Source organism: Leguminivora glycinivorella, chromosome 17 (genome assembly GCF_023078275.1).
Source record: "Leguminivora glycinivorella isolate SPB_JAAS2020 chromosome 17, LegGlyc_1.1, whole genome shotgun sequence".
NCBI classification, from domain to species: domain Eukaryota; kingdom Metazoa; phylum Arthropoda; class Insecta; order Lepidoptera; family Tortricidae; genus Leguminivora; species Leguminivora glycinivorella.
Genome location: NC_062987.1, coordinates 20476791 through 20495332, shown reverse-complemented (window position 1 = coordinate 20495332; position 18542 = coordinate 20476791). Strand labels below are relative to the sequence as shown.

The 18542-nt window shown below is 37.8% G+C and overlaps 1 protein-coding gene across 1 annotated transcript in view; it reads left to right on the top strand.

The window, feature by feature from the left end:
* The window catches only part of LOC125235494 (protein maelstrom homolog), a 31116-nt gene extending 12938 nt beyond the window's left edge, over positions 1 to 18178 (top strand). Inside the window, exons 5-11 of the mRNA XM_048142066.1 lie at positions 8461 to 8624; positions 9077 to 9220; positions 10636 to 10701; positions 12587 to 12668; positions 14454 to 14504; positions 16793 to 16879; positions 17505 to 18178. Coding sequence (XP_047998023.1) covers positions 8461 to 8624; positions 9077 to 9220; positions 10636 to 10701; positions 12587 to 12668; positions 14454 to 14504; positions 16793 to 16879; positions 17505 to 17572 — 662 coding nt within the window. The 3' untranslated portion in view covers positions 17573 to 18178. The remainder of the gene's footprint in view (positions 1 to 8460; positions 8625 to 9076; positions 9221 to 10635; positions 10702 to 12586; positions 12669 to 14453; positions 14505 to 16792; positions 16880 to 17504) is intronic.
* The last annotated feature ends 364 nt before the right edge of the window (positions 18179 to 18542 follow it).

Sequence of the window (18542 nt, the reverse complement as noted above, 5' to 3'; positions counted from 1 at the left end):
TATTCTACCCTTTTTGCTTGTTTTCTGATTACTATTTAGCCAATTTTTCATTGACTCATACCATGGACTTTCAATAGGGACTGAGCTCACACTTTTTTTGCCATACTAAATTGAACTTTATCACCGGTGCAGAAAGGCGTTCTTATCAGACTAGTAAAAGTGTGTCCACATGAGAGGGTCAAAGTTGGGGCTGGTGTCCCTCTCGCACCTGTGACCAGTGTTAAAGAGATTACTACAGTAGTAGTATTTTTACCTGTATGATAACTAAGTTTATAAACTTCTTAAATTATTTTTGTATTATATCGAGGCAAGGATATTAATACCTTGTAATGAATTGGTAAGTCATTATTATGAATCCATAAAACCAAAGATTTGCGCAATTAAAAAAACCTTTAATTCGGTATTAGTAGATTTGGTAGTAACTTTGAATATTGACTGGTATCCCCAAATAATGACAGTGATGACGTCATTCAAATAATTTTGACAGTGGCAATAAGTGCGAGATCACCAGCCCCAACTTTACCCTCTCATGTGGACACACTTTTTGGCCTAACAACTCAATCTAGCTTAATGATATATAAATCTATTAGTCATACCGGACAACTGTCACTGTACAGTTGTAATCCTTATTACAAGGGCATAACGTCTAGCGATGGTTAGCTAAGACAGAGTATTGCGGTTAGTAGGAACGACGCACGATGTTGAACCTTAGGTTACCTTCAATCAATACTAATACTGAAAGACAATTTTTAAACTTATTGCATTACATGTGTCTAACAAAATTTTAATGAAATGGGTTGTAAATCTAATACTAAAAAATAAATATTTAAAAAGAGAGGGTTTAAAAGGGTGTAAAAGATAAAAAAATAACAAGAAAAAAAGATTTCCACTGCCGAGGATCGAACCCACGACGTCAGGTCAGGAGCGCGCCCATCGTCTTACGCTACTATAACTGAGCTATTTAAGCGATAGTGAAGGTGGCGAAATATATTATTATACCGCGATGTAATGAAAATACGAATGAATAACTAACTTTTGAAATAATGCAGAAAATGACATCGTCAATAGTAGAGTTTGTAGGTAAATGAAAAATATGAAAATACTTCTTTCAGTACAGATTTTAGCGCTTCTTGGCGTGCATTTAAAGGTGGATTATTTTTTATACTTCTTTATTTTGATCTTAACGAAAAGTCTGTTGCAATTTTTTTGCTGATATAATTTTTGCCCTGAATGTTATTCTGAGCTAGTAAAATACTGAACTTCCGTTTTGTTTTTAGGGTGGTTTCAGTAGAAATAGTGTTTCAACACATAATGTAGATACAAAACAACCATAACTTCACTTGTCCTATTATTGCTTGCGTCATAACTAATTTAATTACTCCGCTTTTTGCTACTACGAAGTATCATTCACAAAAATAGGTGGTTTCTTAATGTGTTATAAAGATCATAAATTAAAGTAGTCGAATTTAAAACAAAAGTCTTGATACCATTTTCGCCTGATTTTTAGTGAATTAAAATAATCTTTTTTTTATTATATTATACGTTTCTTGTCACAAATTTTGGTGGCTTAACTAAAAAAACTGTACCAAATTACCAAACTTAATTTTTGGTGAGATAAAAAGTACTGTTATAGAATTAAGTTATTTTCCCAGTAGTAGCAAGACCGGATAGCTCTTGGGGTACTGACGTTAGAACAAAGTTTATTTTGTATCGAACATAGTACACAAGGTTTGGTTACTAAACAAACGAATCCAAGCTATATTAGTTAAAACGTAACAGTTAGGGCATGCTCCCGGTATTTCCCGATTCTTGATTTCCCGGGAAATCCCGGTAATTTTATGGTGGCGAAAGAACCGAGACAAAAATTTAGGAACCGGTGCTCCCGGTTCTTTTCATAATATCGGATTTATTCATTTTTTAAATTGTATCTGCATTTGGATTTGTGCGATGGCAGTTTTAATTTAATCTAAGATAAACATGATATTTACTATCGCAAATAGTGCAATTTGCAGCACTACACTGCTACAATTATACTACTGAACTTAATCCTGTAATATAACTATATTACTTAACTAGAGACGTATTATAATTATATCCCTAGACTAAGTTTAATCCAGTGATATAATTATATAACTGAACTAGTAACGTATTATAATTATATTCCTAGTAAGATGGTAAGGAATCGCTTTCGTTTAGCTATGTTACGGCATATAATTATATCCCTAGGGTTATAACTATACCTCCGCCGCACCGCCGCACTCCTGCCTACAATCATTTCACTAAACTGAATCCAGTCATATAACTATATGACTAAACTAGTTTAGTATTATAGTTATATTCCTAGTAAGATAGCAATTAATCGCTTTCGTTTAACTATGTTACGACATATAATTATATCCCTAGGGTTATAACTATATAACGGCTTTATCTATCTTACTGCGACATATATATTTCCACCATTATATTATGATGTACGTGCATTTTAGCAAATAAAAGTTTTGAAGTTTGAAGTTTGCAAGCAGGATAGCTGTACTTTCGCGCGGAAGTGGCGCCACGGCCAGAATATGAAACACGCTCGCAGTCCGCCCGGCCTTGTGCTCGCTTTGGTTTGAAATCAATTATAACAGATGGTGCTCTTTTTCCTAATAATAATATATACAATATATATATATACAATCACGCCTGTATCCCAAAAAAGGGTAGGCAGAGCACATGAAACTAATAAAGCTTCAGTGCCACTCTTGGCAAATAAAGGGTTGAAAGAAAACGAAACCGTGACATTGCAGTGACAGGTTGCCAGCCTCTCGCCTACGCCACAATTTAATCCTATCCCACAGTCGCCTTCTACGACACCCACGGGAAGAAAGTAGAGATGTGCCAAACCGAAAATATCGCAAACCGGGCTGAACGGTTTGATTTTCTACGTAAACCGGTTTCAACCCGGTTTGACCAAACCGAGTTGCTACGACGGTCCTTAGCGTATTAATGTAGCGGTTAGGTTTGGCCCGTGTGAAGCGATTCGTCAAAATTAAACACGAATAAAGTCGGTCGGGTTGAGTCGAGTCAAGTTATGCCCGAAACACATTATATAAACGTGTTTTTTTTTTTATTTATTTAAAATTAAAGTTGTGTTTGAACAAGCTAAAATAAAACTAAATTAATTCAAATAAATATATTTCATTTCATTTCATCAAAATATTCGTAATGGAGACAGAATTCACAAGGCAATCGGCAAGGGCGGCAACGGCAGAATAGCGGGAGCATTTAATTACAGTTGTAAATTGTTATATTTCCCCATTTATTATTAGGAAAAAAGCACCATCTGTTATAATTGATTTCAAACCAAAGCGAGCGCGGCCGTGGCGCCACTTCCGCGCGAAAGTACAGCTATCCTGCTTGCATTCGCTGGCTTGCAGTTCCGATGCCGATATTGCCGGTTTCGTTATCAACATTTTCGAGTCGAGTCATGTGGGAGTGGGACCGATCGGTACGTTCGTTCGGCTGCGTTCCGTCTGCTCGTTGGAACCGGTTTGGTGAACTGTCAAACCGAGTCGGGCCGAGTTGAGCCTAACTCGGTTAGAACCGGGTTGGCAAACCGGGTTGACACATCTCTAGAAGAAAGGGGGTGGTGAAATTCTTAACCCGTCACCACACAGGCAATGGGAATAATAATAAATGGGAAAATATAACAGTTTACAACTGTAATTAAATGCTCCCGCTATTCTGCCGTTGCCGCCCTTGCCGATATTCTGTGAATTCTGTCTCCATTACGAATATTTTTATGAAATGAAATGAAATATATTTATTTGCATTAATTTAGTTTTAGTTTAGCTTGTTCAAACACAACTTTAATTGTGACGCTCTTTAAGTCGATATATCGCGCGTCACGTCATATAATGTGTTTCGGGCATAACTTGACTCGACTCAACCCGACTGACTTGATTCGTGTTTAATTTTGACGAATCGCTTCACACGGGCCAAACCTAACCGCTACATTGATACGCTAAGGACCGTCGTAGCAACTCGGTTTAGTCAAACCGGGTTGAAACCGGTTTACGTAGAAAATCAAACCGTTCAGCCCGGTTTGCGATATTTTCGGTTTGGCACATCTCTACCTGTAACGCATCGTAACGTTTTACGAGACCCCCCCCCCCCCCCCAAGTTGCGTTATGTAATACTTGAACGCTCCCTAATCAATTTCTTGCATCAAATGTGTTCCCGTGCTTGTAAGTAATTTCAGATCTATTCACGAACGAAAGTAAAGTCTCTATTTCAGCTGTGACAAAAAAAGGCTTTCAGTCTCACTGTTCTCCTTTACATGTGATATATTAGCAGGTTTGATAATAATTTAGTGAATATTTTAATATTCTTTTGAGAAATAATAGTACATTGTGCAACAAGGGGAGGAAGTTGAATATTACTAACGAGAGTTAGTTAAATCGCGACGGCTTGCTGGGGCGATTTAAAGACTCGAGTTAGTAATATTCATACTTCCCGAGTTACACACAATGTTTTTCATCACACTTGCATTATAAAAAATATGCAGAAAGGTAAAAAAGAGTTCAATACAGTACTAAAAAAAGAGTTCAATACAGTACTAAAAAAGATTCTCAACTCCCTAAGGAGAACGATTTTTCTATAACTCACGCTCCGCCTGCGTGCAATAGCACATTTAGTGTGCGAGTGTGATGAAAAGATCTTTAAACCTAATTATGGTTTTTTGAATATTTTCAAAGTCGTTATAGAGCCGGTAACTCAAGCGACTGAAAGAACTAAATGTTTTGACCTTCAAATTTTCCACATTTTGGCTTAGCATTTCAATTTAATAACATCAATATCATATGAACATATCCTTTAACTTTTCATTTCATACCTCATGCAGTAACAACACATTCGTTCTGATACGCGCACTCACTCATTTCATAACCCCTCTCATTTTCACACGCCATCAGGGATGGAAGAGTTAGAAGAACCGGTGAACGACTTTATTAAGGAAATATTTATTAGAGATTGTAAGTAAATTCACTGTATGCGGCTTGCTCTGACTTTGGCATTGGCACGTAGTACAGTCCCCGGCATAAATAAGTGATCTAGACACGCTCAAGCCAAGTTCAAGTAAAAGAACTGGCGAGCAGCACCGTGTGTAATATTACACGAACCATTTGGAGCCACCTTTGACCCCCTCATAACTCAAAAACTATTTTACATAAACATGTCAAATTTGGCGTATCAAATTAGCCAATTTTTTTGCGATTTCGGCGTTGGTCCTATAATTTTATGTTGTTACAAATAAATTTCAGGACTGGCCATTGAACTTGGCACCCATTTAGATATCACTTCTTTTTTCGTTGAAGCGAACAACGAACGAACCAAGGCATATACACCGTGTTTCACTTAACACTAAAAACCTGAAAACCGTTTGTTCAGAATCGAGAGTAGAATCGATTGAACTATATCTTGATGGGGGTAATATTTTTATTTAAATTAGTATTATTCGTTATTTTTTATGTGCCTATTCTATTGTATTCGTAATACAACATTGTGTATATCGCATTGCTAGAGGTTGTTTACCTTTTTCAGTATTTGGGAGTATTAATACTGGCTGGTTACTTGGACGATTATTTTTTCCGCTACAAGTTTGACGTTGTTTGTCAGTTTAATCTTAATGTTTATCATAAGTCATAACAAATTGAACTCGTACGTAATTACAACCTTGTCATTTTGAATATTGGGTTTAAATTTGCTTACTGCGATTACCTGTCCAATTTGAAGTTGACTGTGACAAAGCTTTAAAGTGTTTCACAGTGACATCTTATCTGTCTATTGGTAAACCTTATGTCGTTGCAGTAACGTACACAAATAAATAGTTTTATGGTTTATGATGGTAGTTAGCAATTATTTTATTGAGTGTAGAGCTAAAAGTCAAGTAGAACTGTTCAAAAATTAAAAATTCAATTAAAAAAAAAGTAACCATCAGATTAAAAGATGAATACTCTAGATGAGTTTAAAAAAATAAAAATCAGTTGGGGTGTCTGGGGTTTTTAGTGATACCGGAAACACGTTGTATATTATTGAACTTGGCTCTCATTTCACATTTATGTTTTTGATGGAATTATTTTTGTACCTTGTCATATTAACGTCTTGTTTGAAATGTCATACGAAATTGTCAAACGATTAAAAGCGACAAGGTACAGAAATCATCACTTCTTTATGCCGGTACGATCAAAATCAGTTAACGATTCGGTTTTTACCCTTCGGCTTCGGCACTTATCGAGATCGCATAAGTGCGAGCAAGATAGATATAAAACCCGAATCGTTTACTGATGTTAATCATACTGTAGGTGTCCTTTTGTCTATGTATAATTTTTAATTTTTTTTAGATGTACTTTGACACTTAGAGACTCTATACATCTCTAACATCTCTTATTAATAATCATAATAGCTTTGTACTTTGTATAATTTCTTGTGTTAATATTTTTTTTTTATGAATACTTTTGCTTATTAATTGTATCTTGTTTTTTTTTTAATGCATGTTAAATATAAGATGTAATGTTTTGAAAAGAAGTGGCCCGCCGAGTTTCTTGCCGGTCCCATAGTGGATACCCTCCTCCAACTGAGGGGGGACTGAAATCTTCTCGAGGCTGAGGCGTAGGGTTAGAGCCGGCGTAGTTTTATTTGACGTTCATAAGCGCATTGTAATATGCCTACTTGGAAAATAAATATTTCATTTCATTTCATTTCGAACTATAATAATTTTCTGACTTTGTAATTCTCATAGATAGGTCTGTATTGAAATTTTGTGTGTGTATACTGTGAACACGGCTGTGTTCTAGTGTTATAAATTACCTCTTGTGTGTTTTGAGCTTGTATTTAAATCGGAGTTTGGATTGGTCGATTTTGAATTTGATGTGAATTTTTGCGGCGAATAATTAACATGCATGCTAGAATTTCAAACTCTTGTAAAGTTTTCCAAATGTCGGTAGTTTCCACAGTTTGTAAAAGAGTTTTCCCCTCACTAGCTCGGAAACACGTGTTTTGTCCTTTAATACCAGCGGGTAAAAACGCATTTTATCCACTAGTGGGTAAAGTAATTTGACCTTGAATAAAGTCAAATTAACTGCTTTAAAATTGATAAAAGTAGGTGAATCTACTAATAAAGATGATTTACCACCTGTGGAACTACTGGAAGCAGTGATTAAATGCATTTTTTGCGTTGTAGTTTCCTCGCTTTAGTGAGGGGAAAAGTTTTGTGTTACACTCGGGTGCAAATGTATTTTACTTCTCGTGTGTTAAAAAACTCGCAAGTTCAGGATTCTATTCTCGAACCACTCGCTTCGCTCGTGGTTCAACTATAGAATCCTTTCACTTGCTCGTTTTTCAATTCCACACTCGGCGGTAAAATACAACTTTGCCCCCTTGTATAACAAATAACTATTTCAATTTAGCTAAAACTTTAAGCTTCTTTTGATCCTGATAGGAGGATAAAATGTCTGAAGATTTCCGTACATTTTTAAAACCTTCCATTCCATTACCGACATACAAAATGTATGAAAAAATGGTAACGGGATGGGAAAAAACCTTCGGACACTTTTTTTCTCCTATTAGGATTGAAAGAGCTCGCGATTCTGAGTGGAAATCACATAAAAATTTCCAAATAAAAAAAATGGGGTGGACAACTTTGAAAAAAAAAATCCATTAGATACTGCAGGAGTAGGTACTAGGTACATCCACGTGCACATTGTTAGTTTCTAATACCTAGTGGATTAGTTGCCATTCCTAAAAAACTAACTTGTGTATAAAAATATTAATTTCATTTGCACTATGTTAGCATCCATGACAAATTATAAGATTTCTAAGCAGTCGCTTCACACGCTGCTAGATAGTAATAGATTACGGTACAAGATAAAGCATTTCTCACTACATGGACTGTCCCAAATTTTCTTGCTCGCCATAATCTTCTCCTTGTGGTAATTGGCAAAGTTGTACCTTTGACTAGACTAGAGTTCTATACAAATATTTTTTTTTATACCACGTCAGTGGTAAACAGGCATACGGTCCGCCTGATGGAAATCGGTCACCGTAACCCGCAACTCAAGTGGTGTCACATGCGCGTTGCCGACCCATTAGAAACTTATATTTATTAGGGTCACTTGCACCACCGAAAATTGAGGGTTAACCCGAAGTTAATCCACCATTTTATATGGAATTTGACAGTTGACAGCCCACTTGACTTAAGCGGTTTGTGCAAGTGGCTTAGAAACTTATTTTCCATACTTATTTTAACCTCAGCACCCACGTCATTCTTTTAAAATGTAATTGAAAAGTTTTATATTAATTTTCATATGATTGTTCAGAGAATAAAATACGACTTTATTTGTTTAGATGAAAGTTGAAATTCCAATTATGTACCTCTCAATGTACATTGGGCGACAAGAGGATAAATTGCAATACGTTTTTCAGCGGAATACGACCGTCTCTTCCGCGTGTACAAGCTCGACACGCTTTTCTACCACATGATCAACGCGCTCAAGTCTCACGAGGACGAGGGCTTTCCCAAGCCGTCCCTGGCTCTCACGCAGCTGAAGAAAGACCAGTTCAAGTACAACCCTGGGCTAGGGTGCGAGGTATGAGCCACAGTGGAAGTAGCTAGGAAAGTATGAATAAAGTAATAAAGTTTCATGAGGACGAGGGGTTTCCCAAGCCGACCCTGGCTCTCACGCAGCTGAAGAAAGACCAGTTCAAGTACAACCCTGGGCTAGGGTGCGAGGTATGTTCCAAAAGATATACATTACTTTACGAAGAAATACATGAATTTCTAGAGCTAGCCATTATTTTCGAAATATGCTCTGTTATCTGAGACCAATAAACCAACATTTCACAATCTGCACTCGTCAAAACCTTCAAATAATGAATCTTTGATCAAAACTCTCAAATCTCCTGAGTATGAATACTTTCCAAACCCTGCACTACTCGTAGTTCTCATTTGAACATTTATGGCTTGCAGTACAGAGTCTAAAGATATAAATGTTGAGTTTTATTTTTAAGGTTCATATTTAATATGAATTATTGTCCACAGTCCCACGAGAAGAAAGACAAGTCAGTGGAATGCACGCTCTCCCGCACCCAACGCTGGGCCTACACCATCCTCGACAGTGTGTGCCCCGTGGCCGGCATCGAAGCCCTACCCGGCTGCCACGTGCCTAAGGAGTTCCATGTGGATGTGAGTACAATCATAACCTAACCAACAAAGTTTAGATTTTGAAAAAAACCCTGACAGGACCGATTTTCATCAATGGCTAAGAACACTCCCGACTAATCCAGTTTTCAAACGAAAAAAAAATCGGTCCGTCCGTTCGAAAACTACGATGCCACAGACACACAGACAGACCGCCGATTTTGAGTGGACGTGAGTATCAAAACAACCTTCAAGGGTGAACAAGTATTTTCATAGCTCCAACGCAAGCCTCGTCTTAGCCATTAGTCTGTGGACATGCGAAGGACTAGCGAAGAATAGAATGCATACAGCGCTGGGCCTACACCATCCTCTGTATGTCTGTCTGTATGTGTGTTTGCTGTTGCATCGTAGCTCCCAAACGGATGAACCGATTTAGATTTAGTTTTTTTTTTTGTTTGAAAGCTGAGTTAGTCGGGAATGTTCTTAGCCATGTTTTATGAAAATCGGTCCATTTTGTCGGTTTTTTTTTATTTTTAATTTTGTGGTTAGGTTGGTTACCACAGATGTCATATATACCATAGATCAAGCAAACGTATCTACTTAGCGTGTCAAATGAACTCAGTGAAATCCACTGAGTCGTCCGCCTTTACTCGCAGCTTGCAGCTTTCGGGCGTCAATTTTTGTAAGTTGAAGTCAACCAAAACATAAAAAATGCCTCGTTACGTGATATTCAATTGCAACAACACAAAAATTATGAACAATCAAGAGCCTGAGACATATTTAAAATTACAGGCAAGAATCAACTTCAGTACAAAATTTGACACGCTCGGCCCCTATACAAATATATGAATTTGTTTCTTCTATCTAAATTAAGTTCTGTGTTGGTTACCTAGGATTTTCCATACTTTGGACTTTTACAATAACTTAATAGTTACAACACGTGTTTCCGAGCTAGTGAGGGGAAAACATAGTTTGAATACCCACAACACATACCTTCTTGAGCTTACCATGGGACTCAGTCAATGTGTGTAAGAATGTCCTTTGATATTTATTTATTTGCGGAGCCATCCATACGCGTCAGTTCCTGCGATGATCTCGGACTTCTCTAGAATACAGTCGCCAAAGCCTGTGCCAAAGCATTGAGATGAAGAATGACATAACTACCTGTTCAATCAAATGATGTAATTCTTTGACGACCGGTCTGGCGTAGTCGGTAGTAACCCTGCCTGCTGCGCCGCGGTCCCGGGTTCGAATCCCGGTAAGGGCATTTATTTGTGTGATGAGCACAGATATTTGTTCCTGAGTCATGGATGTTTTCTATGTATATAAGTATTTATATATTATATATATCGTTGTCTGAGTACCCACAACACAAGCCTTCTTGAGCTTACCGTAGGCCTCAGTCAATCTGTGTAAGAATGTCCTATAATATTTATTTATTTAAATCTTTTTTGTTTTAGAGCATCCTGAACTTCAAAGAACAAAGGAAGGACCGCGTGGGGCCGTCCGTAGCTGGGAGCAGCGGGGTAAATATGACAAAACCCAAAGTCTAACCCCCCTTATTCATAAAAGAGTAACTGAACCAATTATTGTCCCAGATTTTTGACACATGACAGCGTCCACAAAACGTAAACTCGCGTAACCTAATGAAATTTTAAACAAAATCCTGTAATAATATTAAAAAAAATCAAGTACTTAAAAACAATATTTCGCTTACTTTAAACATAATCTAACACATGTTACATTTTTGCGGATTTTCGTTAGTGAGTATTTCACGATATTAACACTTTCGAAACCGGGCTCTACGCGGCGCTACGACATTTTCGCTACATACGGGGAAACCCATGTAATCGGCTACGCTTCTACGAGCGGTGTACCCGACAGTCGGGTTCTTGGTAGCGAAAGTGTTAATAAAATTTATCACGCAGGATTTACTTATTATGTCATTTATTATTCATTTTTATTTTTAAACTAGTGCTGTGGCAGAGTCTGTCATTTCGATTCAAATGACATTTCAGTATGTTGATAGAAATCGTATATTTGTTTAAGCACCTCCTTGTCATAGGGCCTAATCGATTCAACCAATTCGACATTAATCGTTAGATTTGGCAAACGATACGTCTTAGCAACATCGCAACATACTTCAAAACAAATGTGTCAAAAATGCGAACTTACAAATCTGAGACAATAGGTTTTGTCCCTTTCTCACAAATACATAAGTCAACATTACAGATAAACACAAACGATTAGAAAGCGATCGATTTATCGTTCGACGACCGGTCTGGCCTGGCCTGGCTGGTAGTGACACTAGTGACCCTGCCTTCTAAGCCGCGGCCCCGGGTTCGAATCCCGGTAAGGGCATTTTTTTGTGTGATGAGCACACGTTGTTCCTGAGTCATGTTTTCTGTGTATACAGGGTGTATTTTGATAGCGGTATTTGATGAGATTCCGTGGTCCTAAGCGAAAATGGTCTAAGGAGACCTTCCCTCAATTTCAAATTGATGAGAAATGGCATTTACAGATTTTGAAAAAAAAATTTTTTTGGTCCCATACAAGCTTTTAATCCTGGATAGGAATGAGATCGATTGGCTTAAAAAACAAAGTTTGTCAAAAATGCTCTTTTTCTCGCACCCTGTACGTTTTTCCAACATCTTTAAATGGCATTTTTCGTCAATTTGAAATCGATGGATGTTCTCCTTAGACCATTTTTGCGTAGGACTATGGGATCTCATAGCTGCCCTTACTGACCCGCTATCAAAATACACCCTGTATAAGTATTTGTGTATTATATATATCGTTGTCTGCATACACATAACACAAACCTTCTTGAGCTTACCGTGGGCACACCTCGGACACTGGCGATCAAATATATGAAAGAGGCGCGTTCCTAGCTCACTAAGCTCGTGTAGGTGAACGCGTACTATGCTTGTATGAGTGAAATATGACAGGTCGACTGTTCGCGTTTTTGACAGGCGGTAACTGTGAGGTAACAGAGAGGGGGTGGCACTTTCAGCGGGGAGCGGGAGTGGCCATACTGTACGATAGTACTCTTTATTATACTGTGCCGTGGGACTCAGTCAATCTGTGTAAGAATGACCTGTACGGCTCAGCCACGACATTGGTCTAAGCGCGACAGCGGTGAGCGGCGGCCATACATTGGAGCGAGACACAGCGATGGGACTTTTCATTCGCACGTATGGCTGCCGCTCACCGCTGTCGCGCTTAAACCAATGTCGTGGCTGGGCCGGAAGTATTTACTAATTTAGTTCATGCACTATCTACCGGCTATCATCGCGTCTCTTTTATTTACACGGGAGCGATTATCTTTTGTTCCTTTCTATCGCCGATAGGTCATCGCTTACTCGGTTTTGGGGGGACTTAGGTTCTAATTTGACTGTAATATTGTTTCAGGCGATGATTTCATTCAACAGTTCGATGAGCGATTCATACGCCGATACCTCCAATAGCACTGTAGTCAACAAATCTAACACCAGTAAGTGAACTTTGTATGGTACCATACATTTTCATTCAATGTATATACACCGTGTTTCACTTAACACTAAAAACCTGAAAACAGTTTGTTCAGAATCGAGAGTAGAATCGATTGAGCTATATCTTGATGGGGGTAATATTTTTATTTAAATTAGTATTATTAGTTATTTTTTACGTGCCCATTCTATTGTACTCGTAATACAACATTGTGTATATGGCATTGCTAGAGGTTGTTTACCTTTTTTCAGTATTTAGGGGTATTAATACTGGCTGGTTACTTGGACGATTATTTTTTCCGCTACTAGTTTGACGTTGTTTGTCAGTTTAATCTTAATGTTTATCATAAGTCATAACAAATTGAACTCGTACCTAATTACAACCTTGTCATTTTGAATATTGAATTTATTTGCTTACTGCTATTACCTGTCCAATTTGAAGTTTACTGTGACAAAGATTTAAAGTGTTTTACAGTGACATCTTAGCTGTCTATTGGTAAACCTTATGTCGTTGTAGTAACGTACACAAATAAATAGTCTTATGGTTTATGATGGTAGTTAGCAATTATTTTATTGTGTAGAGCTAAAAGTCAAGTAGAGCTGTACAGAAAATTAAAAATTCAATTTAAAAAAAAGTAACGATCAGATTAAAAGATGAATACTCTAGATGAGTTTAAAAAAATAAAAATCAGTTGGGGTGTCTGAGGTTTTGAGTGATACCGGAAACACCGTGTATGTTCCAGAGTTCCAGACATGTGTTATAAATGTTATAATATAATTGTTAAATATGGGTGAATAAACTTTTTTTTGCCTGTTATTGCCATAATTACGGTCCCCTGAGTCACGCTGGTTTTATGCAAAATTATGCTACTGAAATTATGCAAGCATGCAAATTAGTCCATGTTTCATGTTTGTAGGTGGCAAATTAAGAAAAGGGCTTGTTAACACGAGAAAAATGCATGTTTGATGCATAGTGAAAGTAGCATAATTTTGCATAAAACCAGCGTGACTCAGGGGACCGTAACCATGGCAATAACAGGCAAGAAAAAGTTGATTCACCCATATTAATATTTGCGCCATCTAACTAGAGCAGGCTCCAGGGGGGTGTTCGTTTGCAAAGATAGTGCACCTCATTCTGACTTCTGATATACACCCTGTTTTTATTGAATTCCGTTAACTTTAAGGGAAGGTTCTTTAGATCAAACACAATTTCTCTAAGAAACCGTCTTAACTCTTACGGTTATCGAGTTATTAGAAAAATAAAGATAATTACTGAACACGTATGTGACAGCCTTTACCAATTTCTAATGTTATTTGTTTTGAAATGTGCCGTCAATCACTTGACAGTAACTTGAATGTCATTCTTAAGGGTCTCTCACACTAATAAATTCTCATTTATTATGTATGAAAATGATGTAAAATTGTTAAAGGTTTTACAATTTTCCACAAGTTTTTTTTAAATAAATAAACAAAATAATAGTACATTGTGCAACAAGGAGAGGAAATTGAATATTATTAACGAGAGTAATTTAAATCGCGACGGCTTGCCGGAGCGATTTAAAGACTCGATTTAGTAATATTTATACTTCCCGAGTTACACACAATGTTTTCCATCACACTTGCATTATAAAAAATATGCAAAAAGGTAAAAAAGAGTTCAATACAGTACTAGAAATTTCTTAACTTCCTAGGGAGAACGATTTTTCTACAACTCACGCCCCGCCTGCGTGCAATAGCACATTTAGTGTGCGAGTGTGATGAAAAAATATTAACATGATGTAATTTTCTAGGCACGCAGAGCAAGAAGTCACAGCAGCCCATGCGAATGCCGAAAACTGACTGTAAGTATAGAATTAATTCATACAACTTTGCGCTGCGTTCACTGTGTCACGGGTCCGCGTCGTACAGCTGCGTTCGTGACCAACAAAACGGTCCCGACGGAAGACCAGCGCTGACCCTCGGGTTAGCATTTTATGCTGAGTCGGGACCATTTCGTGGTAACTTATATGTTTAATTTCTTTTATTTGCTGTTTCTGTTTTCTTACTTGTGTATTTTGTAGTTATCACGAATAAATAATTGATTGATTTGCAATTATTTCCACCCAGTGTTTACGTATCAGATTTTATAGATTTTTCTATTCGTTTTTCTGCAGTTTTTTTTCCAGAATAGTAGTGTTCAATAATATTGGGTTGGTAAGAAAGTAATGAGCGATCGATTGAATTCCACATAAAATTTTTGAGAGAGTTCTAGAATCTTCTATGGTCGAAAGTATATAAAGGGCGAATCGCACAGTTTCTCGTCAGTCATTCACTAGCTGTCGCCGAGCTAATATAAGGAAGAAAATGGACGAATTAAAAGTGCAGGTAAGGCATTGCTTACTATATGAATTTCAGTCTGGCCATTCAGCCGCCGAAGCAGTGCGTAATATATGTCAGCGTGTTGCTCCTGAAGTTGTGTCTGAGGCCACGGCGAAACGATGGTTCCAGCGGTTTCGTAGTGGCGACTTTTCATTATCAGATCAACCTAAGTCTGGTCGACCGGTGAAGATTGATGTAGCCAAGTTAAAAACCTTACTTGAAGGAGATCCGAGGCTAACGAGTCGTACTCTTGCTACCGAGTTAGGCTGCTCTCATGTCACCATAGAAACACATTTACACGAGTTGGGAAAAAACTACAAATACAGTGTTTGGATACCGCACGAACTTGATAGAGATCAACTAAACCGCCGTGCCGATATCTGCATACAACTTCTGTCTTTTCGCCGCACATTCAACTGGTTGGACCATTTTATCACTGGAGATGAAAAATGGGTCTTATATATAAATCACACACGCAAACGTCAGTGGCTAGCTTCAAACGAAAAAGGAATAGAGGCACCAAAAACAGAGCCTCACCCGAAAAAAGTTATGCTGTCCGTTTGGTGGGATATTCATGGTATTATTCACTGGGAACTCCTACCAAGTGGAATGACTGTTACCGCATCAGTATACTGTAATCAGCTTGAAAATTTAAACCAAAAAATCTGTCAGAATCGTCCACAGCATGCTAAAGTTTTTTCTTACACGACAATGCTCGCCCACACATTGCAAAAGTGACTCGGCTAAAGCTATTGGAGCTAGGTTGGAAAGTGATACCTCATCCACCGTACTCTCCAGACTTGGCACCTACGGATTACGCATTGTTCAGATCGCTAAGCAATGCCTTGAATGAAAAAAAGTTCGATGATCAAGCCCATCTACGACAGTACATAGCTGAGTTTTTTGAATCTAAACCTAAGAACTTCTTCGCCGATGCTATTCATTCTTTACCAGAACGATGGAGACAAGTAGTAGATAACGAAGGCCGTTATATTTTTGATAAATGATTAAAATAATAAATTAAATAAAAATTACAATATTGGTTATGATTCGCTCATTACTTTCTTACCAACCCAATAATATTTTTATACTTCATCAATTTCAAATTACCAATAAGTACTATAAGAACCGAGTATCGATAATTTCGTTTATCGATATATATATAGGAAATCCATAGGTATCTTGTCAAGATAATTCGTCCCTCAGATTCTCATATTCAACTTTATCATCCGTTTATGAAGAAGCAAATAAGACAGCCTTTACTAGTTGTGGCGGAAAGCACTTTTTTTCTTCAAATCGAGGGGCACGGTAGTGCACCCGCCAAGTCGATCGCAAAGCAAACACTGCCATACCCTCCTTTACTGGAACCATTTCGCCGCGTTTTCAGGCCCCTATTTTTTTATTATTATTATTCAGAACAACATGTACACTTTTACAAATTTTATATATCTCGCCAAACTATGACGTTTGATGGTGAGTTAGCGCTCATTTTTATGCTTATAACTTAACCTATTTACTTAATTCTTACAACTTGTTAATAGTTTTACTTAATTTAAACAAACATTTAAGCATGCTCAATACGTACTTATTGCAGGATTCATCTATCTAACTTACAGACTATGACTTAACACTGAGGAAAAAACGTTTTAATCTAGATTTGATTACCCCTTTGCTCACTTTTGGAGTTTGCGTTAGTATATTGATTTTATTAAACACATCTGATAATATTGTTTGTTATGTTGATGTAAAATATCTCTGTTTGTGTCGTCAGACTCGGCGGCGCTGCGGCCGGCGCCCGAGCTGACGGAGAGCGACCTGCTCAGCGCCTCCTTCGCGCAGGCCGCCATCGCCGGCCGGGGTATGCTACCACGCCATTTTTCTATTGCTACGGCCACATACAGCACGGCAAGGCGAACGTTAGCGTTATCGCGAATTGACGACGTGACGGGTTAAGAATTTCACCACCCCCTTTCTTCCCGCGGGTGTCGTAGAAGGCGACTGTGGGATATGGGCTAAATTGTGGCTTAGGCGAGAGGCTGGCGACCTGTCACTGCAATGTCACAGTTCGTTTTCTTTCAACCCCTTATTTGCCAAGATTGGCACTAACTTTAGCAGTTTCATGTACTCTGCCTACCCCTATATGGGAAACAGGCGTGATTGTATGTATGTTGTATGTGTATGTATTTGTGTCTTACTGCCGAGTAAAGGCCTCATTAATATGTGAAAAACCGTCCCAAGTTTTTTGGACTGTAGAGCGTGCCAAAGCATGGAGTTTGCCACTAAAAATTACATACATACATACATACTATCACGCCTGTATCCCATGAAGGGGTAAGCAGAGCACATGAAACTTCTCAAGTTTCAGTGCCACTCTTGGCAAATAAGGGGCTGAAAGAAAAACTAAAAATTAACACGCAAAATATTCGAATAATTAAATATAGTTTTTATTGACATACCTGTAACCATATAAATATATTTTTCAGGTCGTGGCCGTGGACTTCCAACTAACATCAACAAGTTAGGCGATTTCCCTAAATTGCCTAATAAGTAAAAAAACACATCTAGGACGAATGTTACACTTAGTCTTTGTCATGTGCTAAAAGTGACAATAAGAGGTCCGCCAATCTATATAGTTCTTCGTAGTTTAGTATAAGGAATATGTTGTCTCACGAAAGCTGGCAAGAATAGAATGAAAAGGGGTGAATTAACTTTTTCTTGTCTGTTATTGCCATGGTTACGGTCCCCTGAGTCACGCTGGTTTTATGCAAAATTATGCTACTGAAATTATGCGAGCATGCATGTAGTCCATGTTTATAGGTGGCAAATTGAGGAAAGGGCTTGTTAACACCAGAAAAATGCATGTTTGCCTGTAGCATATTTTTGCATAAAACCAGCGTGATTCGGGAGATCGTAACCATGGCAATAACAGACAAGAAAAAGTTGATTTACCCAAATAACTTTGTGTGAGTGACCAAATTTTATGTTGAATGACATTTGGATTATGTAATTCATTCGTCCAGCCAGCTCTTGTGAGATTACCATACTCGCCAATTCATACTTGCATCTGATATCAAAATTAATAATGGTATGAATAGAATGAACAAAACATGTAATATGTATAATGTTTTGAAAAGAAGTGGCCCGCCGAGTTTGTTGCCGGTCCCTGGATCCCCCTCCAACTGAGGGGGGTTTGAAATCTTCTCGAGGCTGAGGCGTAGGGTTAGAGCCGGCGTAGCTTTATTTGACGTTCATATGCGCATTGTAATATGCCTACTTGCAAAATTAATATTTCATTTTCATTTATGAATCGGTGTGCAGGCGTAACGGTCAAGATTTAATCTGCCACTATTTAATTGGTTAAATTTGTCACTCACGTGTATATTTTCATTCACCCATTCGTTCATTCGTGTCACTTACGGGCATTTTCAGGTTATTAAGCATAAAATTTGTAAAAAATTACTTTTTTCACATTCTATATGTAGATTATCGCTTAAAGTTTATGTAATTAACACAAAAACAAT